Source organism: Ostrea edulis, chromosome 8 (genome assembly GCF_947568905.1).
Source record: "Ostrea edulis chromosome 8, xbOstEdul1.1, whole genome shotgun sequence".
NCBI classification, from domain to species: Eukaryota; Metazoa; Mollusca; class Bivalvia; order Ostreida; family Ostreidae; genus Ostrea; species Ostrea edulis.
Genome location: NC_079171.1, coordinates 30,061,262 through 30,086,540, shown reverse-complemented (window position 1 = coordinate 30,086,540; position 25,279 = coordinate 30,061,262). Strand labels below are relative to the sequence as shown.

At 37.4% G+C, this 25,279-nt stretch overlaps 1 protein-coding gene across 6 annotated transcripts in view; it reads left to right on the top strand.

Moving 5' to 3' along the window:
* Positions 1-21,291, top strand: part of LOC125662475 (uncharacterized) — a 40,145-nt gene extending 18,854 nt beyond the window's left edge. For 5 of the 6 annotated variants that reach the window (XM_048894707.2, XM_048894709.2, XM_048894711.2 and 2 more), the window contains one exon: positions 18,837-21,291. In XM_048894707.2, coding sequence (XP_048750664.2) covers positions 18,843-20,582 — 1,740 coding nt within the window. In that variant the 5' untranslated portion in view covers positions 18,837-18,842 and the 3' untranslated portion in view covers positions 20,583-21,291. Of the gene's footprint in view, positions 1-17,499; positions 17,764-18,836 lie in introns of those variants that run through there. The other variant, XM_048894710.2, reaches the window with a different exon arrangement.
* The last annotated feature ends 3,988 nt before the right edge of the window (positions 21,292-25,279 follow it).

The following is a 25,279-nucleotide window of genomic DNA, read 5'->3' as shown; positions in this document are numbered from 1 at the left end:
AAACTAAAGCTGTATTTTTTTCATTGAATAAAAACACTGATCCTCCTAAATTATTCTTTCAACATTGTCAGTTGGAGTATGTGCCAGTGCACAGACATCTTGGATTGTTTGTTTCAAGCGATAAGGGTTGGTCTCATTATATAAATACAATAACAAGTACGGCTTACAAAAAACTAGGATTTCCTAAAAAAAAACTAAAATTTACATTAGGAAGAGACATTCTTTTAAAAATGTATTCTACTTTCATAAGACCAGCTTTAGAATATGCGTCTGTTGTTTGGGATGGATGTACTTCATCCGATAGTGATATGCTAGAAAAAGTCCAATTATGTGCAGCGCGAATTATTACTGGCCTTCCTATACTAGCGTCTAGAGATTCTTTGTATTTAGAAACTGGTTTAGAACCTCTGTCTTTTAGAAGAGCAACCGCTAAACTAATTACTATGTACAAAATTCATAATAATGAGGTTCCGCAGTATCTAAAAGAAACAATACCTAATAAAACAAACAAAGTCCACGTACAATCTCCGTAATGGAGACAACTATACAGTACCAAAATGTAAGACTTGAACTTTATAAAAAATATTTCGTTCCAGTTGCTGTATCAATGTGAAATTCTCTTAGTATTGAATCAAGACAGGCTTCTTCAATTAAACAATTCCGTTAAAGTATTAGCTCTAATAATATCAATAATTCTAAACCACCTATATACTTTTCATATGGTTCTCGTTTCCTGAATATAATTCATACCAAACTAAGACATGCATGTGTTCTGAATTATGATCTGTATAGACGCAATATTGTTGATTCCCCGTTGTGTTCATGTGTCATGCGTGAAGATGCATACCACTTTTTTGGGAGTTGAACTATGTTCAATCTCCCTGGGTCATCACGTACTTTTCTGCGCAGTAATTTGTATTGATTTGTATAGTGGTCGTCAGCGGGGGTTCTGTGTCAGCTGATTTACTCCTAGGTAAATCAACATAAACTTTTATAAACATCCGCCATTAAATAATCCATGTAACTTTTCTGAATTAATCTAATTTTGATAATTGACATGTAAATAAATGCAATGATATTGTATTCAATTCAAAGATTTCGATCAAATTGATACTGATAGACATAGAAAAATAAAAGATAAGTTGAAAATTGTCGTTTGTAACGCAGCGTCACCTATAAACATTGATAGGGAAACGAACGACAACTGCACACAAGCCCTATTGACACCGTTGCGCGAAATATCGAATATGGTGCGAAACCTCAGAAAATTTACAAGAAATAACTCTACAACATTGTGTATGTGTATATATTTGGTTTTTTTTTTAAATGTGATATAAAAAATGCTAGATGTTACATGTAGATTGAATTAAAACACGTCATTCCCAGTCAACAACTTTCGATTGGGATCGGAATACGAAATAAAATTTCTTATATCCGGTGGCAAAGTGAAACTGCTTCATGCTTCAAGTTATTGAATTACGTAGTAATTGCACGTTACACATTAGAGAACTGTTCCTTTTAATAAAGAAAGTCACAAAATAGATACAAAATGAGTGTACCTTATTCATTACTGTTACCGAGCTTTCGTCGACTATAATCTCGAAATGGCGTGTTTCGCTGCGCTTGATGACGGTAAGGTCCACATTTTCTACGTGAGTAGTGTGATATTTGTTTATGAATTTTTTGCGCATACATGATATGTCTCGGCTAGGAATAATGGAAACTTTCTCACCTATGTATGTAAAGACATATTAATCTCTATTTTTAAAAATGTAGAACACTTTTATCAAATGACAATGTTTGAAAACACTTAGAGCCCCGATGTCAGAATTTCCTTTTCCAAGACATCAATATGTCAAATTCATTATCCTTTTTGAATAGTATGTACCATATTTTGTACCAATTATCCATTTTGAATTCCCTATTACAATGGGATTTTGCTGCACTCTGTAATGTTTGAGTGGATGTCATGAGTGTGTGTCAAACAGAAATTTTAAGAGCATGGGATAAGGTGCTGCCATGTATTACTTCACTATCAAAGTTTAACCCAGTTGCCACAATGTTGAATTTATGCTGCAAAAAGGATTGGAAATTGCTCTGGTCAAAACACATTGTTTATTTGTCTACAGATGAAAGAGACATGAGGATTCTCCCTCACAAACTGAAAAAAAAATAGTTATGGATGTTGTACATGTATAGTTTATTAATCACTATAGATTTCCAGCATCACAAGTCTGATTCCACTATATGCTTTCCATACTGTCAGGTTCATTCACCCCCTGTTTGAGCCACAGTATAATTGTGGTAGTTGTACTTAGTTTAGTTTTATATTTTTATATTGCCATTCACATTCATTCACTTCAATATAAATGCGCAGAGTGATATATGTGTACAGAATTTAGTATTTTAGTAAATTATTCAATAGGTCATCATAAGAGTTTTAAGCAGCTCTCCGAGCAAGGTGGTATGCTGTCTTCATTCTGGATCTCAGATCCTCCACATACTTTGTCCTTGTTTTCTCTTCTTTGTCTCCAAGTCCAAAGGCCAAGTCCACAGGAAGCCTGGGCTCTCTTCCAAACATGAGGAAATATGGAGACTGTCCTGTGCTCTCATGTCGGGTACTGTTGAACCACTGAGCCAGAAAAGCTGAGATTTATATGAAAGTTTCTTTATATAATGCAGATTCTAAATTGTTAAAATCATGGCCCCCGGGGGTTGGATGGGGCCACAATAGGGGATCAAAGTTTTACATACAAATGTATAGGGAAAATCTTTAAAACTCTTCTTCTCAAGAACCACTGAGCCAGAAAAGCTGAGATTTATATGAAAGCTTCCTTATATAATGCAGATTCTAAATTGTTAAAATCATGGCCCGCGGGGGTCGGATGGGGCCACAATAGGGGGTCAAAGTTTTACATACAAATATATAGGGAAAATCTTTAAAAATCTTCTTCTCAAGAACCACTGAGCCAGAAAAGCTGAGATTTATATGAAAGCTTCCTTATATAATACAGATTCTGAATTGTTAAAATCATGGCCCCCGGGGATCGGATGGGGCCACAATAGGGGGTCAATAGGTAAAAAAAAATTCTTTTTTTTTCGTTTTGTTGTTGTTGATATAGTGCAGATTCAAGTTTGTTAAAATCATGGACCCCGGGGATTGGATGGGGCCTCAAGGGGGGCATCAAAGTTTTACATACAAATTTATAGGAAAAATCTTTTAAAATCTTGTTCTCAAGAACCACTGAGCCAGAAAAGCTGAGGTTTATATGAAAGCTTCCTGATATAGTGCAGATTCTAAATTGTTAAGATCATGGCCCCCGGGGGTCGGATGGGGCCACAATAGGGGGTCAAAGTTTTACATACAAATATATAGGAAAAATCTTTTAAAATCTTTTTCCCAAGAACCACTAAGCCAGAAAAGCTGAGATTTATATGAAAGCTTCCTGATATAGTACAGATTCTAAATTGTTAAAATCATGGCCCCCGGGGATCGGATGGGGCCACAATAGGGGGTCAAAGTTTTACATACAAATATATAGGAAAAATCTTTAAAAATCTTCTTCCCAGAACCACTAAACCAGAAAAGCTGAGATTTATATGAAAGCTTTCTGATATAGTACAGATTCAGGTTTGTTAAAATCATGCCCCCCCCCCCCCCCGGGGTAGGATGGGGCCACAATAGGGGATCAAAGTTTTACATACAAATATATAGGGACAATCTTTAAAAATCTTCTTCTCAAGAACCATTGGGCCAAAGAAGTTCACATTTACATGAAAGCTTTCTGACATAGTGTAGATTCAAGTTTGCAAAAACCATGGCCTCCAGGGGAAGGTTTGGGGCCATAATAAGGACTACGGTTTTACATGCAAATAGATATGGAAAATCTTCTGATATGGACCAAGGTGACTCAGGTGAGCGATGTGGCCCATGGGCCTCTTGTTTGAATACAACCGGATGCCCTTTGGATTATCAAACAGCCCAGCTACATACCAACGACTGATGGAGGACTGTCTTGGAGAACTTCACCTCAACATCTGTTTTATTTTTTTAGATGATATTATTGTTTTCTCTAGAACTTTCGAGGAACATCTCCAACGACTGCAGCAAGTGTTTGATAGACTGAGGGCAACTGGATTAAAACTTTCGCCAAAGAAATGCACATTTTTCCAGAGACGTGTGAAATATGTAGGACACATTGTATCAGACCAGGGCATCGAGACAGATCCAGACAAGACCAGCAAAGTTCTTACCTGGCCAACCCCTACAACACCTGAAGAGGTCCGGAAATTTTTAGGATTTGCTGGTTATTACCGGAGATTTATCGCCAACTTCAGCAAGATTGCGAGACCCTTATCACAACTCATGCCTATACCTACAGATAGCAAGAAGTCAGCCAAGAAGAAAAATTCTAAGACATGGCAGTGGGGGCAAGAGGAGGAGGAGTCATTCAGAAAGCTGAAGGAAGCATTAGCATCACCTCCGGTACTAGGATATGCCAACTACAATCTTCCCTTCGAGTTACATACAGATGCCAGTCTGAATGGATTAGGCGCTGTATTGTACCAAGAGGAAGATGGACAGAAGAAAGTGATCAGTTATGCCAGCAGAGGATTAAGGATGAGGAGTCATTCTGTACACATATATCACTCTGCGCATTTATATTGAAGTGAATGAATGTGAATGGCAATATAAAAATATAAAACTAAACTAAGTACAACTACCACATAATATCCCAAATACCTTGGCAATAAATAATATTATTTGACTAGTGTTTCATTTTTAGCGGAGTTGCGATGAAGTCGAACTCGGCTTATGATCTGATGAAGTGCCTTTGGGCGGGCAGGCGGGCACGCATCAACATTTCATTTCCGCACCATAGCTCTTGAGCAAATTATAGGATCTCATTCAAACTTAGATGGGTTGTCACCCTCAGTAAGATGAGGAAGCCTATCGATTCTGGAGTCATTAGGTCAAAGGTCAAGGTCACTGGCTATAAATAGACTGAAATATGGAGAAAATTTTGGTTTCCGCACCATAGCTCTTGAACGAATTATAGGATCTCAATCAAACTTAGATCGATTAAGTAAGACAAGAAGCCTATCGATTCCGGGGTCACAAGGTCAAAGTCACAGTGGCTATAAATAGACTGAAATTTGGAGAAAATTTTGTTTTCTGCACTATAATTTTTTAACAAATTATAGGATCTCAATTAAACTTAGATGGATTATCGCCCTTGATGAGACAAAGAAGCCGATTGATTTTAGTCAAGGGTTAAAGGTCAAGGTCACAAAGGATTTAAGTCGGCTGAAATTTATGTTCGCAAAATTTTGCACCCTGCTTGATAATTCTTGAAAACTTTTCTGCCGGTTCCCTCTATGCCCATTCCTTGCGCAACTCGGCTTGTGCATTTCCGATGCCCGACAATTTTTAATTTTTTTGCATTTCATTTATTTTGAGTTATTATACAATTATTTACCATTCCATTGATCCTCTACAGGACTGTAGTATACTCAGGTGACAGTTTAGCATATTGGACTACCTTTTCAAGTAATGAATCCTTAGAATTAGCTATAACTAGGATTAAACTTGAATGTATATATACAGGGGAAAAACTTCTTCATAACTGCAAGGCATTGATAACCATATTGATTTGAATGTTTGGGCCATAATATGTGGTCACATTTTTCATGAGAATATAAAGGGGTGAAATTCTAGAAAACAACAACACGACTTCAGTTACTCGAGGAGCGTTGTGGCCCATGGGCCTTCCATTATCCATGTTTGCTGTTGTAACGCTTTGAAAAACAACAACAGTTGATTTGTATCTAAAATCATGATAATATTCAGTCATTTATCCCCCTACCCTTCCAGTACTATCTTTTCTAACTGAATTTCCACAATGTTCAACTCCCACGAGTACTTTAAGTACTTTGATCTTTACTTGTAATAAGTATTCAAATGCTAGATATAAACTAATGGATAGATTGCTAAGGTTAAATGATTTGGTAATAATTGATACACATGTACTACTTTGGGGTAATAATGTTTTATCTATTAGATTATAAATAAATTTATTTTTTCAAATGTTCAGATGTTCATTCAAGAAACCGAAAGATTCAATTAATGCTATATTGTACTACTACTTATAGAATATACCTACATGTACCATTATTGTATTAACTTTTACTGTATATTAATGACAATTGTGTGCTATTCTATTTTTATAAGGAGAAGAACTCGTAAGTTGCAAGAACTTGTTTCTAATCCCTTTGTATATAGTATATACAATAAAATATGTTCAAAACAAACAAAACCTCAGTTACACCCCCCCCCCCCCGAAAAAATTAATTGTCTTGAGATACATGTAATTTGAATTAAAGACTTTGAGTATGTGTGATATTAAGTTTTGTAAGATATTCCTTGTAAATAAAGCAAAATATATGTTACAATGAAGAATAATTAAATACAAAATAAAATGCACGCGACACTGTAACTCTGGTCCTAATAGATACCGGGGGGGGGGGGGGGGGGGGTCCCCCGGACTTTTCTTCTAAGCCGATTTTGAATGCATATAACCCCCGTTTACCTGATCAAAATATATGGTGGGACCGGTCGACAGGGGGGCGACGTCGGTTCATACCCGAGTTAGTAGGTTAATTATTCCAATGTTCTTTCTTACTCCCTTGTATAACACTCCAACCAATCGCATCCATCGTTTGAAAACTTACACATGCGCAGTATCCTTGCAAGACCGGCATGTTGCTACCACACTAACCCTTATGAAAGGCAAGGTTACTTGGGTAGAGTTCAAAGGTCACAATACGTCATACAAGAGTTGGGAACTCGGGTAACTCGAGTTCGTACTCGGGTATGAACCGATGTCGCCCCCCCCCCCCCCCCCCCCCCCCCCCCCCCCCCCCCCGGGAACGCTTACTCCTAATGCATAGGCACCTGATCCCACCTCTGGTATATCCAAGGGTCTGTGTTTGCCTTACTCTTAATTTTGTACTCTTGGTAGGTGTTCAGGGATTGTTCACAGTTCGTTATCTTCACCCTTTCAATTAGTTGGTTAATTTGGGTTGCTATCATTTACCCGGCCACTCATCCTATAAAAAAAGTAATTCAACTGTATAAAAGTTACAATTTCATACATAGACGCCACAGACCATGGTTTCTTAATAGTTTAAACAAAAAACTCTCCAACATTTTTTTGTCATGAGGAATGCCGAAAGATGAAGTGATTTTTAAACTCTTTAACAAGCAGTTTTCCTTAAGGTAGTCCTTTATGAATATAATGATATACAAAGACACAAAGGACAGCATTCGATTTAAGAATATGAATAGACCTCGTGCTTTCCCCCTTTTACCATGTTTACAAATCACAAGAACATCATTCCGTCATTATAAATTGTGTTAGAATCAAGATTTTTGTTTAACTCTCTCTCTCTCTCTCTCTCTCTCTCTCTCTCTCTCTCTCTCTCTTTATATATATATATATATGTTATCGTCAGTTGTCGAGATACAGAGCTCACAATTCTTTGTTATGTAAACAAAGCTCGTGCCATGTTTTGTTTACTGGTAAAGTTTCGTTTAAAGCATATTTTGTTCAATGTATGTATATCATAAGTGTTTACAAAAAAATACCCCCTCCTTTGGGGTGGGGTGGGGGTGGGGTATGGACTGAACTTCAATTAGGTTTATGTTCTTTAGTGCTTGATCGAATTTGCCTCGAAGCAAAGTACAATTATCTGAGCTCGTATAATTATTTGAGAAGACTTTTTTTTTTTATAAAGTACGTGCGATGCTTTGAAAATACAAGTACAGTATGTGGTTCAATCTTTCTTTTAGGTTACTTGATATTACAGGTAGAATAATGAACACATTTTTTTTTACATATAATGTCTAAAAATTCAATAACGAAAGTAAAACAATACTAGTGCATTCCACTTGGCTTATAATGTAAACAATGAAAATATATAACTGTTTACAAAATTAAATTCTGAAATGTCAACTTATTTGTAATGATGACAGTTACATGTGTATATAACTTAATACAATTTATCACAGTAAATGTAAAACTTTATACGGTACCAATTTTGATGCATCAGATGCGCATTACGACAATTAATGTCTCTTCAGTGATATTCAAGCCGAAATTTTGGAAATTCGAAAGAACAATAAACTTGTAAGATCAGAGTGCCAAAAACTGGAGCCAAATCTAGTGTACTGGTAAATAAACTACATATACATGTATATCGTATATAGTTATGCATGTATACAGTGTATCGAATTCACTCTGTTTAAAAAGTACATGACGTTGAAGGCGTGTTAATGTTCCTAAAACAGCGGACAATGTATCCGAATCACGTGACATCGTCTTTTCAAAAGAACTTTTGTATAGAGCAAGGTACAAGTACATTGTAGGTCATTGAGTTCAAAGAGGAACATTTTTGGTTATATATATATTTTTTTTTATGTAAATATCGTCGATATGGGTACATAATGGGGTAAATTTACCGCCATACAAAATTAAAAAAGTTTTTAATAATATACAAACAAGGCGTAAATTATTTAACCGTACCTACTATCGTCCATATAAAATTATGGGCGGGACAAAATGCCTCTCTCTCTCTCTCTCTCTCTCTCTCTCTCTCTCTCTCTCTATATATATATATATATATAGATAGATAGATAGATATAGATATAGACCAAATGCCTTCAAATGAGGAAGCCCTATATACCGTTTGTATGCGCCATGTGACATATAAATCACAGAAGTACAAATGTTATTGGAAATTGTAACACGAAATAAGAAAAATCAATTTTTATAAACATTGGGGGTCGTCAGCATATAGTTATTTCACTTCATACATCCGTTGGAACACCTTGATTATAGTTTGTTCCAGTTTTATGTGTATAAAAATCTCAGCGTCCTTCCTGCTGAGATGGATGCACAGCTTCCTCGTGACGAAGCTATTATTGTGTAGTAAAAAAAGAAGAAAAAAGAGTTTGTTTTGCTTTTAAATTAATTAATTAATTGAAGACAACATTGATTAATTAGGGCCGCATTGAAGACAACACAATGGATTAGAATTATTTTAATTTCGCGATGTTAGTGATGTAGATTGAAGGTAAAAATAGGATGGTCTTCCTTAATTGTGTAGGTTTCTAGAACGGGCCTTGCTACGCTTGGTTTATTGTGGAAAGATGCCGTTGTCGGTTGACCCTTGAATTTTAAGTAATAATCCCCCTGCGGTATTAACACATCTTCAAACCCATATAGAAATACGATTATTTCAACTTTCTCATGTGGTAACTAAAATGTAAAGTTTGCGACATGCTTAGACACCCCCCCCCCCCCTCCATTCTTTTTTCTTCCTCCTGTATCTTAAGTAGCAAACATCCAAAAGCCACGCCTATGATAGTGAGGTAGAGACACATTTGTGTTTTGCTTATTTTCATTTATTTTGAATTATTAAAAGCTACCAGCTACACGTGTATTAAAGACAAAAATTCTTCAATATGTTTAGTGCAGAACAGTTTATCAGTAATGAATATTTGTGTGTTAAATCGGTCTATCTGTTAAGAAGAACGTGTATCCATAAGAATCAAAATGCATCTGAAATGTAATTCAAAAATATTTATTATAGGATTAAACATTCTTTTTGAAGAATTTATCGATGTGTAAACTCCGGACATTTTACTCACAAACTGAATAAAAGTGCGAAGCACTTTTATGTTAAGTTTGTTAGTAAAATGTCCGGAGTTTACATATCGACAAATTCTTCAAAAAGAATGTTTGATTCTTATAATTCCAATTCATTCACTTTATTAACAATTGCAAAAATTTGAATAGTTTCCCTGCACTATGTTATTTGTTTTCAGGCGTGTATGAATACATCGCGTTTTCGGATTTATTGATGTATAAACTCTTGTTCAGCTTTATTTTTGTCCAATCAAAACAATTGTAATAAATAACATTGGAATTATACCCATTTAATTATCCATACTGAGATATCCCACTGTATGTATATCTATTTCAAATGTATAAAGTGATTTCTGGGTCCTATGGGCTGGATGTAAATTGTATGTACATGTATATATATATAATTCATTTATATGCACGTACGACCTTAATTGTTATGATGCACTGTCACTATTATAAATAATTACTGAACCGACGCGGATATTTCCGGTTGCACGCTCTGACTGAATAACAACGTGTAACGGAGTAAACAAATAAACATTAGCATCAGAGAAAACAAAAACTGACTACATCAAAAGGAAGCACAAAACAGTATTATTACATTCAATGTATGGTAAATATATTACTCCTTTTAAAGAAGGTGTTGCACGTCTCATGTTAGTTTCCCTAAAGGTGTTGCATGAAAGCTCGATAAAATTAAGTTATTCAAATATATGATAAAACTAATTGGAACTTATATGTTGATTCAACCATTTTGAAAATAATTTTAAAAGACGTGTATCGACAAAAATTAGCCACAATAGTTCGAGTTAAAATCAAGCAATAAGCGATTTATATGATTTTTAGCGTTAAAATGGAGGGGGTATCCCCAAATTTCAGAAAAATTGCCTCCGTGAAATAAAATGAATTTAGCATGAATATGTTCTCTGAGTTTTCCCCTATAAAACTGTCACTTTGAAATTTTGCTTCTTGGGGGCATTTTTTTTTTTGGTTTGTAAAATTCAATGAAATGGAAACGACTTCACTGATATTATTTTCAAATTCACCTGTACATTAATTTTCCTTAGAAAGGTATATGGTCTACTGCGTGGTTCAGTGGGTAAGGTCATCGAATTTGATATGTAAAAGATGTGTTCGTTTTTATAACGACCGGGTTCGAATCCCTCACGAATACAATTTTTATGCCCCCCGAGATCAAATATTGGGGGGGGGGATATTGTTTTTGTCCTGTCTGTCATTCTGTCTGAAACTTTAACCTTGCTAATAACTTTTGAACAGTAAGTGATATAGTTTTGATATTTCACATGAGTATTCCTTGTGACAAGATCTTTCCGTTGGTACTAAACCTTTTGACCTTGACATTTGACCTACTTTTAATTTTTTTTTTACATTGGTCATAACTTCTAAATGGTAAATATTAGAGCTTTCATATTGTTCACGCGTATTTCTTGTGACAAGATCTTTCTACTGGTACCAAGACATTTGTCCTTGTAACCTTGGCCATCTTCGGAATTGGCCATTATCGGGGGCATTTGTGTTTCACAAACACATCTTGTTTTTTTCATATTACATTTTTCATTTATATATTTAGCTCACCTGAGCTGAAATCTCAAGTGAGCTTTTCTGATCACCCGTTGTCCGTCGTCTGTCCGTCCGTCTGTAAACCTTGAACCACTGGACCAATTATAACCAAACTTGGCCAAAAGCATCCTTGGGTGAAGGGCTTGCAAGTTTGTTCAAATAAAGGGCTATGTCCCCTTCAAAGGGGAAATATTCTAAAAATGCAAAAATAGGGTGGGGTCATTTAAAAATCTTCTCAAGAACCACTGGGCCAGAAAAGCTGAGATTAACATGAAAGCTTTCTGACATAGTGTAGATTCAACTTTGTCAGACTCATGACCCCTGGGGATAGGATGGGGGCAGAATAGGGGATCAAAGTTTTACATAACTAATAATTTGAAACAGAAAAAAAAAATATTTAAAATTTTTCTCTTTAAGAACCATTGAGCAAAAGAAATTTACAGTTGCACGAAAGCTTCCTGATATAGTGCAGATTCAAGTTTTTAAATATGATGGTCCCCAGGAGTAAGATGGGGTCAAAGTAGGGGGTCAAAATTTTACATACAAATATATTGGGAAAATCATTAAAAATCGTTTTCTGAAAAAATCACTGTGCCAGAAAAGTTCATGTTTACATGAAAACTTCCTGACATTGTACAGATTCAAGTTTGTAAAAATCATGGTGTATTAATACGGCAGAAGCAACGTCGACATGAATTGCGTTACAGCTGCTCAATTAAAGATGCTTAAAAGGCATGGATTGTCGCTGGATAATTAGTGAAATGTTGATTACAAGGAGGCAAATTATCATAAAAATTAAATCTTAAACCATAAAGATTTGCAGGGATACCGCAAAAACATCTACAATCATTTTGATTAAAATGTAAAACTTTTTATTAAACAGGCTACTGAATAATCTTGTATACAGTATGCAACGAAGACACTGGAATTGTTGAATGGTTATTGAAATAGAAAAATGACTAAATGTTAATTAAAATATGATTGAAGAGTTTAGTTCTTATTGTATCCTTGTCTCTGATTGGTCAAATTCCAATTGAGGAACGCAGGTTATTTTTATATAACACCCCCTTGACAACCAGATGCCGGAACTATTTTTTTCTCTTTGTCTCTAAATTAACAGCACTGTTTTCAGCCTTCTATGGAATAGAAAGTCAACGTGTACAATAAGTTTCTTCGGTTTGATACACATATTGTTTTCTCGTTGTCAATATTAGCATCTACATGTACTTGTAGGCAAATCACTGCTGTAAAACATCTTTCTTTGTATGATGGTCGAATGATAGATTAAAACAGAGATATTATATTTGAATTTATGATTTACCAAGTAAGCATTGCCCTGTTCATTTTGAAATATATTTCTCACTGGGGGGAAGGGGGTGTTGTTTCATTGCTTGATCGCCTTTCAACAAAGCAAACAAAAATTTGTACGTCACATTTTATCACATGACGTCAGTCACATTGACATGTGGATCGCAATTTGTTACTTGCTAATACAAATTTTTAGCTCACCTGAGCCGAAGGCTCAAGTGAGCTTTTCTGATCACATTTTGTCCGGCGTCCGTCTGTCTGTAAACTTTTCACATTTTCATCTTCTTCTCATGAACCACCGGGCCAATTTCAACCAAACATAGCCAAAAGCATCCTTGGGTGAAGGGCTTTCAAGTTTGTTCAAATGAAGAGCCATGTCCCTTTCAAAGGGGAGATAATCACAAAAATGCAAAAATAGGGTGGGGTCATTTAAAAATCTTCTTCTCAAGAACCACTGGGCCAGAAAAGCTGAAATTTACCTGAAAGCTTTCTGACATATTACAGATTCAAGTTTGTTCAAACCATGGCCCCCGGTGGTAGGATGGGGCCACAAGGGGGATCAAAGTTTTACATACAAATATATAGGGAACAACTTTAAAAATCTTCTTCTCAGGAACCACTAAGCCAGAAAAACTGAGATTTACATTAAAGGTTCCTGACATAATGCAGATTCAAGTTTGTTCAAATCATGGGCCCCTGGGGTTGGATGGGGCCACAATAGGGGATCAAAGTTTTACATACTTATATATAGGAAAAATCTTTAAAAATCTTCTCAACAACCACTGAGCCAGAAAAGCTGATTTTTACATGAAAACGTTCTGACATAGTGCGGATTCAAGTTTGTTCAAATCATGGCCCCCGGGGATAAGGTGGGGCCCCAAGGGGGGATCAAAGTTACACACAAATATATAGGGAAAAACTTTAAAAATCTTCTTCTCAAGAACCACTAAGCCAGAAAAGCTGAGATTTACATGAAAGCTTCCTGACATAATGCAGATTCAAGTTTGTTCAAATCATGGGCCCCGGGGGTTGGATGGGACCACAATAGGGGATCAAAGTTTTACATACAAATATATAGGAACACTCCTCTTCTCAAGAACCACTGAGCCAGAAAAGCTGATTTTTACATTAAAACTTTCTGACATAGTGCAGATTCAAGTTTGTTCAAATCATGGCTCCGGGGGGTAGGATGGGGCCACAGGTGGGGGGGGGGGTCAAAGTTTTACATACAAATATAGGAAAAAGCTTTAAAAATCTTCTTCTCAAGAACCATTGGGCCAACGAAGTTGACATTTACATGAAAGCTTTCTGACATAGTGTAGATTCAAGTTTGCAAAGGGTAGTTTGGGCCATAATAGGGACTAAGGTTTTACATGCAAATATATATGGAAAGTCTTCAGAAATGGGTCAAGGTGACTCAGGTGAGCGATGTGGCCCATGGGCCTCTTGTTTGTGTTGGATTTACTATTAGCGACAACGTTGCATGCAAGGGTTAGTTTTTATGTAGTAGCCGCAAATTATTGCATTTTCTGATATTTGAAGATTTAATTTGGGTAGGCCTAAACAATGCAATTTCCCGTATTTTCTCAATCTGTAGAAGATGAGCGACTTCAAAATCGATTTCTATCTCTATAGGGCAGCGAAATACGCATTGCATGCATAATCTACACATATTTTCTATCATGACAAACTTCACATTCGATACAATATTTTGTTAAATAGGTTAGGCTTCGTAGAACTAAGATTAAAGATGGCGACCTTCACAGCTAGACGCTTCGTCCTTGTTGCTAAGTGAATCTTTGCGCGGCTCAGTTGACTTGTATTTTTCCGAGTTTATCATGTACATTTAGATAAACGAAGGTTAGTATATTTGTCTCTTGCATTAAATTTTAAGGAATGACTTTAATTCTAGAGCAAATTATACGAGTATAACCTGGTTTGGGTCAGTTTATGCTTTTTTATAATCCGCAAAGACGGATTATAAAGTGTAAAGTGATCCAAACCAGGTTATATTCGTATAACTTGCCCCAGTATTAAAGTCATTCCTTAAATAATCATTAAGCGGTGAATGATCACTAAACTATGACTGAATTGTCACTGAAAGGTCTTTGAATGGTAACTATTAAGAAGATGACTGAATGCTAACTGAGAGGTAACTGAATGGCAGTCTAATTAAAATTAGATCCTATGATCCGCTCCTATGTGTAGCGATAGTCGGTGAACGGATCATACATGTAGGATCTAATTTTAATTAGGTGACTGAATGGTAAATAAAAGGTGACTGAAAGGTCACCAAAACGTGCTTACAGTTCAGTTGACTGAAATATCATTGAAATGGAACATTTCAATTTTAACTGTAAGGTCTCATTTCCTCCTGTGCTCTGGGTTCTCCCTCGGTATAGCCAGGAGCCGGATCTTCTCGAAAACTGTGTGTCCGGTGTAGAGACCTTCACTGGTAATGCTGGTAAACCTGTCTGCTTAATGTGTCTTCACTGGTAATACTGGCAAACCTGTCTGCTTAATTTGTCTTAACTACTCTAAATGGTCGTCTAAGGGGCGAGATCAAAAGTTCAATGTCTGACAAAAAACTAAATTCACATAGTTTTAACCAAGACCCCCCCCCCCCCTTAACTAAATATAATGCATGTTTTAACTAATGGATTAACAAGTAAAACATACCTCTATAAATACATAATTCATGCAACACTTTGTATCCCTTTTCTAATGTTTATTCACAAATCTTAAGTGTACATTAAAACTATTAAATGTTCAATAAAATGTAATATTATTATGTGGTTTTTAACAGTCATTGTCCTTTTCCTTTTTCCACTAAATTGTAATCGATGTCGGATGACAGAAACTTACGGGAGATTTTACCCTCCCCCTAATTATTCAAATTTAGATTTTTATCCGACATCGATCCTAAGGAACCCTATTTAGAAGGATGGTTGTGTGTACAGAACTACAGATGTGATTATGGCTGAAAGTGTTTAACATGGAGAGATGGTCAAACCATGACTTTATGAGAAAGCATATTCTGACATGTTAGTCCATTGTTTATAAGAGACAGCTGGCCTTTAGGACCAATGCGTTAATTGAAACATTTAACTAAGTAGTTACAATAACAGTGCCTATTTCAAGCTATAATAGAGTGATATGTATACCTTATTATATGGATTGATTGTATATATTGTTTAACATCCCTCTTGAGATTTTTTTTCACTCATATGAGGACCTCACCACTGTCGGCCTTTGAACAGGGAGGGGTCTTTATCGTTCCGCATCTGTTGTGACACGGGTCTTCGGTTTTTGTGGTCTCATCCAAAGGACCGCCTCATTTAGTCGTTTCTTACATGCAAGGGGTACTGAGGACCTATTCTAATCCGGATGCCCACGGGACCGTTATTATGGATCATGCACCTACTTATAATAGGATTTTAAAAAAAAAGGATAGAAACCCTGATTTGTGTCCTTTAAAATAGGGACTTCTTAATGTAGTGTTGGTTTGTGTTTAATTATGCTGCTGTAAAAGACATGTATGATACAATTGTGATTGATTGATTGTATATTGTTTAATATCCCTCTTGAGAATATTTCACTCATATGGAGACGTCACCACTGCCGGTGAAGGGCTGCATAATTTAGGCCTATGCTTGGCGCTTATGGCCTTTGAGCAGGGAGGGATCTTTATCGTGCTACATGTGCTGTGACACGGACCCTTGATTTTTGCGGTCTCATCCGAAGGACCGCCCCATTTAGTCGCCTGTTACGACAAACAAGGGCTACTGATGACCTATTCTAACCCGTATCCCTACGGGAATATGCATGATATAAGATCTAACAAAGTATAACACATTATCAACTGAAAACGAATTAGTGTGAGGGGGTATAGTTTGATAAAGGTATAACGCTAGAACTACTATGGGTAAATGTTATGATTATTGTACATGTGTATGTTTTGATTTGTAAATTTTATGGCGATGGGCACATGTGCTGTAGTCTACAGTATACCTGTAGTAGTCCTTAAAGAGTTACCAGCCAGCCACTCCTGTCACCAAAGGATTTGGTTCAAGAGTGTTTGGCGGTTGAGGGTGTCAGTGGGCGATATTGTGTCTGACAGTTGAGGGTGTCAGTGGGCGATATTGTGTCTGACAGTTGAGGGTGTCAGTGGGCGATATTGTGTCTGACAGTTGAGGGTGTCAGTGGGCGATATTGTGTTTTTACAGTTGAGAGTGACAGTAGGTAGTATTGTGTCTGACAGTTGAGGGTGTCAGATGTTGATGATGTAGAGAGTCTCTAACAGTTGAGGATGTCAGTAGGTAATGATATAGAGTGTCTGACAGTTGAAAGTGTCAGTAAGTGTTGGACAAGATTATCCTTGGGATGATAAGTTTATTAGCTTTAGATGTGAAGTAGTGCATTTTGAGGCATTTGACACCGGCCCAGGCATTTTTAAAGTGTAAGGGAGAGAGTTAACGAAGACACTGACCCACCCGCCATTGTTAAGATACTACTACCTTGAAATAACGTCAGAAGCCACAGAAAAAGTCCTTCATGTTAGTTTCAACTACAACAATATCATTACACGCTTTGGGGTGGGAGAACCTATTTAATGGGTGATCTACATGTAGGTAAGTACACCCGGCACACAATCAACATCTGCACATATTGCCAGGTCCCAGGAACTATCTACATGTACCTAGTACACTGTGCACTACACAACCATCACAGAACAAACCTCATACAAACACTTCATGCAGCAGTAATCACCCCCTTTAACCTTCTAACTCTGCTAACAATATTAACTCTTATCATACGAGGTAATTGTATGTTGGACTCCATTCAACTTGATATATTCTGGGACCTGGCAATGTGTACAGTTGTTGCTTGTGTGCCTGGTGTACTGAATTAGATCGCCCAATGATTTGGTTTTCCCCACCCCCAAGCGTGTAATGATGTTGTCGTAGTGACTATTAGATATTTGAGAGGTTTAGTGCGTGGGTTAAGTTTAGTGTTGGAAATTGGGCGCTGCTAGTAGATGTTGATTAGTATTGCAATGAATGGCGATTGGATGTGTCAGATATGATATTTAATGTCGACGTGTGAAAGTATGCATTCGGAATAGATAGATGTGTTGATTGGATTGTATGAATTTCTGTAAGCGGTGAGTATAATGTTCAGCAAATTTATCCTAAGATATCTAAGTCTATCCTAGTTTGGACACTCTAAAGAGAGCTTCTATGTCCATCTTAAGATATGTCTTAGGACCACCATAAAAAATTGTCCACAAAGCATCATTGGATGAAGGGGATTCACGTTTATTCAAATCGAGGGCCACTCCTCTTTCGAAAGGGGGGGGGGGGGGGGGTAATAGCGAAATAGTGAAAATACATTGACAACTTTTACAAATTTCAACCAAACTTGACACAAAGCATCCTTGGGTGAAGATGATTCAAGTTTGTTCTAGAAATCTTCTTGAGCTGAAATTTACTTGAAAGCTTCCTGACATGGAGCAGATACAATTTTGTTAAAACCATGAACCCCTGGGATGGGTTGGGGCCACAATAGGGGATCACAGTTTTACATGCGAATATATAGGAAAAATCTTTATCTCAAGAACCACTGGGTCAGGAAAGTACAAATTTACATGAATGCTTCCTTGCATAGTACAAATTCAAGTTTGTGAAAATCATGGCCCCTGGAAGTAGGTTGGGGCCACAATGGAGGACAAAGTTTTACATGCGAATATATAATAAAGAAAATCTTTAATTATTGGCCAAGCTAACTTAGATGCCCTTGGGCCTCTTGTTTCTGTTGTGAAGGGGGGGGGGGTTGTTAGAGGGAAGAAACAAAATGCATATAGATTGATCAGTTTTGTACTGGTCACGGAAAATGTTACACACCAGTGATTTCACAAACGTTCACACACAGAGTGCAGGTTGTATACTGCGGATTCTGGTTTACGTGGGAGTCGGGTGCTCACGTGCTAGAAGGCAGGGAGGGTTCTTTATCGTGCCTTACTTGTAGTAACACGGTGCCTCGGATTTTGCGGTCTCATCCGAAGGACCCCCCCCCCCCCCATTTAGTCGCCTCTTACGACAATCAAGGGCTACTGAAGACATATTCTAACCCGGATCCTCACGGGAAAATGTACTTGAGATAAAGTGTAAATAAATTCGATCTCAACATTGAATGCTATTCCTAAAACAATTATATGCTTATTAATTTCTTTTTCAGACGAAAATGTTTCAAAAAACACAGACGCTGAGTTTGTTATTCGTCTGGTTCCCGGTGACGTGTTGCCGAATGATAGAGGACCTCTCATCAGATTGCCAATGTAGCGCGGGTCATTCTGGTACCACCATAGCCTGTAACTATGGAAACAGGACTGACGTACCGAAGTTACTACTAGCTAGTCGTTCATACCTGGGCCAGGAGTCCTGGAAGTCGCTCGTTGTATTCGGTAACTCTAATGTCATCACATTTCCCCTTGATTATTTCACAGGAATTAAGAACATAGATACCCTTAGTTTTCACGATATCAAACTTCAATCGATACCCAACATATTTGAGAACCTCCAACACGTGTATACGATGGACCTGTCCGGTAATAGAATAGAAATCATCAGCACGAATAATTTACAAAAGCTCGGAGTCCGTCTTCTGAATCTTTCTAAAAATTCCATCAGCTATTTGGAGCCAAATGACTTGTCCTGGATTCCTTCCATCGAAATTCTAGACCTTTCAGATAACAAGATAACGGAGATTCCAAAGGGTTTCTTCAGAACCACGAGACTCATTCGAAAAGTTGTCTTATCCTTCAATTCATTGACGGTCATCTCAAAACATGTATTTTCTGGATTAGAGGCCACGTTACAAGATCTTTATCTCGGAGAGAATCTTATTTCTGATATTCATCCGCTGGCATTTAGTAACTTAATTGAATTAAAGCTACTAGATCTCTCTGGTAACCCATTGAATCCGAAAATCGATATACTGAGTTCTTTGAAACTACCTCTGCACATAGCGCATCTAGACCTTCAGAGAACAGCCCTGAAGACGTTTCCGTTTTGCTTCGTCCATGATCTGCACGACTTAGAGTACATCAATCTCCAAGAAAATTACTTAGAATGTTCTTGCGACCTTGTGTGGGTCGCGCAACATTTGAAACACCATTATTATCCTTCCCGGGACTCGCAACCAGAGCAGCTTGCAATTCAGTGTCTGAGTACGGATGACAGAGCGGAAACAATGTCAACTTTAAAACAAGACTGTATAAATAAACCTAGACAGCCGTGTTCTAGAACCGACCCTTTATCCCAGCTTCAACAAAGACTGCATGATCTTCATTACGTGGTAGAAATAAGAAAAGGAAAGATCTGGATGCATTGGGGGCGTGTGAATTCCTCCATGGTTTATGCTTACCGTATAACCGTGAAAGAAGAAGGAAAGGATAACGAATATTTCTATGGTCCAGTTACAATCCACCCCAGTTCGGACCATTTCACAATTGAGAGTTTTGACCTTAAAAATACTAAACTCATAGTATGTTTGCACGTGATGGCAAATGCCACTGGTCGTTTATATAAGAAGTGTGTCTCCGTGGAGGACGAATCTCTCAGTAGCATTGTGGGTATTTTGGCAGGCATAATTTTCCTTGTTCCGTGTTTACTTGCTTTAGGTCTGGTGATTTATTATGATAGAAATCACAAACGGAGGGACGACTCAAACAGGACATTTCTAAAAACATCTGTATCCTATTCCGAAAGCAGCAGAGAAACAAAAACACTCGGTTCATCCGAAAGTAGCAAATCCATCGTCGATGTAGAGGGCGTTGCTGGAAATAGAAAATCCATTGCAGATGGCGATGGAATCAATGAAAGTGACAAAGGACCGTTCAGTGATGTGCGTTCTGCAGAGTCAGAAGATGTAACGGAGTCAATTTCACTACTTATCACAGAAGAATATGTTTCTACCGTGTAAATTTTATTTCAGTAACGCGAGAGTTGAATGAGTAACGCGAGAATTTAGTGGGCAAATTCAGACTTAAGAGTATGTTTTTTTTTTAAACTAAATACCATATGTTCAGTATGAAACAATTGTATGTCAACATTAGATGAATAACTAAAACATCCATACAGTTTTTCAAGCTATTTCAGTTGATCAAAGGGGTTTTGTTATGTTTATATAAAATATTCTGTATTTTAAGGATTATAAGATGTACAGCTTGTTGATATGTGGCGATTTTACCAATTTAGCTGTCTCAGGGACAATGTTGACATTTTAGTCTTAACTTTCAACTGTCTAAATGTCCTTACTATTATCAACAATACGTGGATATCCGTATCCATTCATGTATGTTATATATTCAAGGGTGTTAAAAATGTTTGAAATAGTTACGTGAATTACATGTATCGTATAAAATTATATTTTAAGATAGGGCGATGTATGCTGAAGATTATGCTTAAAGATTGTGTTTTAGAATAGGGCGATATGAGCTAATAGTTGAATCAATGTTGAAAATAAGGCTACGTGAGTTATTATTGAAAGTTATGTTGTAAGATAGGGCAAGGAGGATTATATAAGAAAATTGTTTTATATAATATAGCGATACGGGTTATGAAGAATCGGGAGAATGATATTATGTTAAATCTTTATAGGGAAAATAAAGCATTAATTTTTTTCCTTTAAACGACTCCTTATTTTTGTGTTTGATTGTTTTGCTGTTGTCCGTCACACTCAACAATTTTTATACGCCCGTCGAAGACGGGACGTATTATGGTGTGGCGTCGTCCGTCTGTCTGTCCGTCTGTCCGGACCTTGTGGGCAGGATACAGACTGAACCATAAGCCCTAGGACTTTACAACTTGGTACATTTGATCACCATGATGAGAGGAAGATGCCTATTGTTTTTCAAGGTCAAAGGTCAAGGTCGTAGTATCACTTATTAGGAAAACCTTGTGGGCAGGATACAAACCGAACCGTAAGCTCCAGGATATTATAACTTGGTATATTTGATCACCATGATGAGAGGAAAATGCCTATTGTTTTTCAAGGTCAAGGTCGTAGTATCACTTTTTAGGAAAACCTTGAGGGCAGGATACAAACCGAACCGTAAGCTCCAGGATATCATAACTTGGTATATTTGATCATCATGATGAAAGGAAGATGCCTATTGTTTTTCAAGGTCAAAGGTCGTAGGTATCACTTATTAGGAAAACCTTGTGGACAGGATACAAACCGAACCGTAAGCTCCAGGATATTATAACTTGGTATATTTGATCACCATGATGAGAGGAAGATGCCTATTGTTTTTCAAGGTCAAAAGTCAAGCTCGTATAACTTTTTAGGAAAACCTTGAGGGCAGGATACAAACCGAACCTTAACCTCCAAGATATTATAACTTGGTATATTTGATCATCATGATGAGAGAAAGATGCCTATTGTTTTTCAAGGTCAAAGGTCAAGGTCGTAGGTATCACTTATTAGGAAAACCTTGTGGACAGGATACAAACCGAACCGTAAGCTCCAGGATATTATAACTTGGTATATTTGATCACCATGATGAGAGGAAGATGCCTATTGTTTTTCAAGGTCAAAAGTCAAAGTCGTAGTATCACTTTTTAGGAAAACCTTGTGGGCAGGATACAAACCGAACCGTTAGCATATTTATGAAGTAGCGCATTCTAAGGCTATCCCTCTTTATATCATGATATCCATTTCTACAAGCATAATAATGAAATAGCTCACAGAGGACAGTGCTAACTTCACTAAAATATGAATCCCACTGAAATATGTTTTCCTTGAGCAAAATCTACGGGCGTATTATGCCACGTTGGCGTTGCTCTTGTTCTGTTATCTGGTGGCGCCCAGTTTTTGTTGGTGGAAGAGAGAACCCAGGTACATGTACAATGTACCTGGGAAGAGACCACCGACCTTCCGAAAGTAAACTGGGAAACTTTCTCACCGGCTCGAGTAATTTCTAATGTAATAAATGAAAAGGTGAAGATAACGAACAGCAATCGATCTCGTAACTCCTTTAAGGAACACAAAATTGAGAGTTGGACAAACACGGATCATTGGACATACCAGAGGTGGGATCAGGTGCCTAGGAGGAATAAGCATCCCCTGTCGACTGGTCGCACCCATCGCAAACTCTATCTCCATTTGCAGTAATCCGTAATCAAAAATCGTATATAAACAGTCTAACAATTGGTGTGAATCATGGCAGACAACAATCGACCCAATGACAGATTTTATTGGTAAAGGAAATCGTTGTAACAACCCAAAATTTGCGAAATGCAGACTTTAAAAGCGACTGTTGAAACCCTTGCACCATCAACTTGTTTGTCATTAGGCTGCCTCAATTAAAACAAAAACTGACCATCCGCAGAACAAGCACTTTGCATATCAAATCAGTTGAGATTGATTGGTTGTACATTGTCTAACGTTTCACTCGAGAATTTTTCACTCATATGAAGACGTCACCATTGCAGGGGAAGAACTGCAAAATTTAGGTATATCCTCGGCACTTACGGCATTTGAGCGGGGATGAATCTTTATCGTGCCACACCTGCTGCGACACGGGGCCTCGGTTTTTGCGGTCTCATCCGAATGACCGCCCCTTTTAGTCGCCTCTTACATGTAAGTGGATACTGAAGATCTAATCTAGCCCGGATCCCCACGGACTTGAATCAGTTGAGAGACATAAACCTCATATTCAGGTGGTAATGGGATATTGCTACATAAATATGGGAAGTTAACGATGGAGAAAAATAAAGGGACTGGTTCACGATTTTTTTTTCATATTTGATGTCGAAACATTAAAAAGATGACATTCAATGTTGACAGCCAAACTTTGACCCGAATGCAAGAATAATAGCAATATTTCAGCCTTAACTTGTGTTATGTAAACAAAGACTGGAGTCTTTTTATCTTCACTCACCGGCGAAATGTTAATTTTGTAGTATAAAGCATCTTTATTTTGCACAGTCATAAATTCAATTTTTAGCTCACCTGAACCGAAGGTTCAAGTGAGCTATTCTGATCACATTTTGTCCGGCGTCCGTCTGTCTGTCTGTCCGTCTGTCTGTCCGTCTGTCCGTAAACTTTTCACATTTTCGACTTCTTCTCCAGAACCAATGGGCCAATTTCAACCTAACTTGGCCAAAAGCATCTTTGGGTGAAGGGCTTTCAAGTTTGTTCAAATGAAAGGCCATGTCCCTTTCAAAGGGGAGATAATCACAAAAATGCAAAAATAGGGTGGGGTCATTTAAAAATCTTCTTCTCAAGAACCACTGGGCCAGAAGAGCTGAAATTTACCTGAAAGCTTCCTGACATATTGCAGATTCAAGTTTGTTCAAATCATGGCCCCCGGTGGTAGGATGGGGCCACAAGGGGGATCAAAGTTTTACATACAAATATATAGGGGAAAATTTAAAAATCTTCTTCTCAAGAACCACTAAGCCAGAAAAGCTGAGATTTACATGAAAGCTTCCTGACATAATGCAGATTCAAGTTTGTTCAAATCATGGGCTCCTGGGGTTGGATGGGGCCACAATAGGGGATCAAAATTTTACATACAAATATATAGGGAAAATCTTTAAAAATCTTCTTCTCAAGAACCATTGGGCCAAAGAAGTTCACATTTACATGAAAGCTTTCTGACATAGTGTAGATTCAAGTTTGCAAAAACCATGGCCTCCAGGGGTAGGTTGGGCCATAATAGGGACTACGGTTTTACATGCAAATATATATGGAAAGTCTTCTGATATGGACCAAGGTGAGCGATGTGGCCCATGGGCCTCTTGTTAGATGACACATTTCTCCTAAAGAATATATGAAATGTGATATATGTAAATAAAATTATCAAGATCGATAGCCATTTCTTTTGAAAACTTCTTAACAATAACATACCACAATCTTTGTTTACAAAACAAATATTGATTGAATATTGTTTAACGTCCCTCTCGAGAATAGTTCACTCATATGGAGACGTCACCACTGCCGGTGAAGGACTGCAAAATATAGGCCTATGCTCGGCGCTTATGACCTTTGAGTAGGGAGGGATCTATATCGTGACACGGGACCTCGGTTTTTGTGGTATCATCCGAAAGATCGCCCCATTTGCCTTCTACGACAAGCAAAGGGGTACTGAGGATCTATTCTAACCCGGATCCCCACGGGACTACAAAACGAACGATAAAGTTCTCTTAATGCAAAACAAATAATAAAGTTCTCTTAACGATCTTCTGTAATAATATATAACCTTATTTATTGTGAGACATTTTCAAACACATGAGACAGTAGATTTTGGCATTAAGAGTTAAAAGCTGTAGTGGTTTTAGGGATTTCTGGTCGGGCTCGGAGTCCTCTGAGCCTGCACGTGCAATTCTCTCCTTCTTACCCACCAACTCAAGGCAGGCGGACGTGTCTAAAAGTACACAGCACTGTAGTCGTTGTATTTATAGAGTCTTGTAAGTTGTACTGGTTATATTTTAATATATAAGTTTCTAAGTGTTTTCCGGTGTTTTAGGTTATAGGAAATCACTTTATTGGCATCGGTGGTAAAATATGTTGCCCACCTGCGCCGCGGATCATAGCAGGGGGCGCGTGGTCGCAGGTGGGAGCCATTTTGAAATTTTCTAGGTTAATTTTATTAGTTTACATGGTAAAATGTA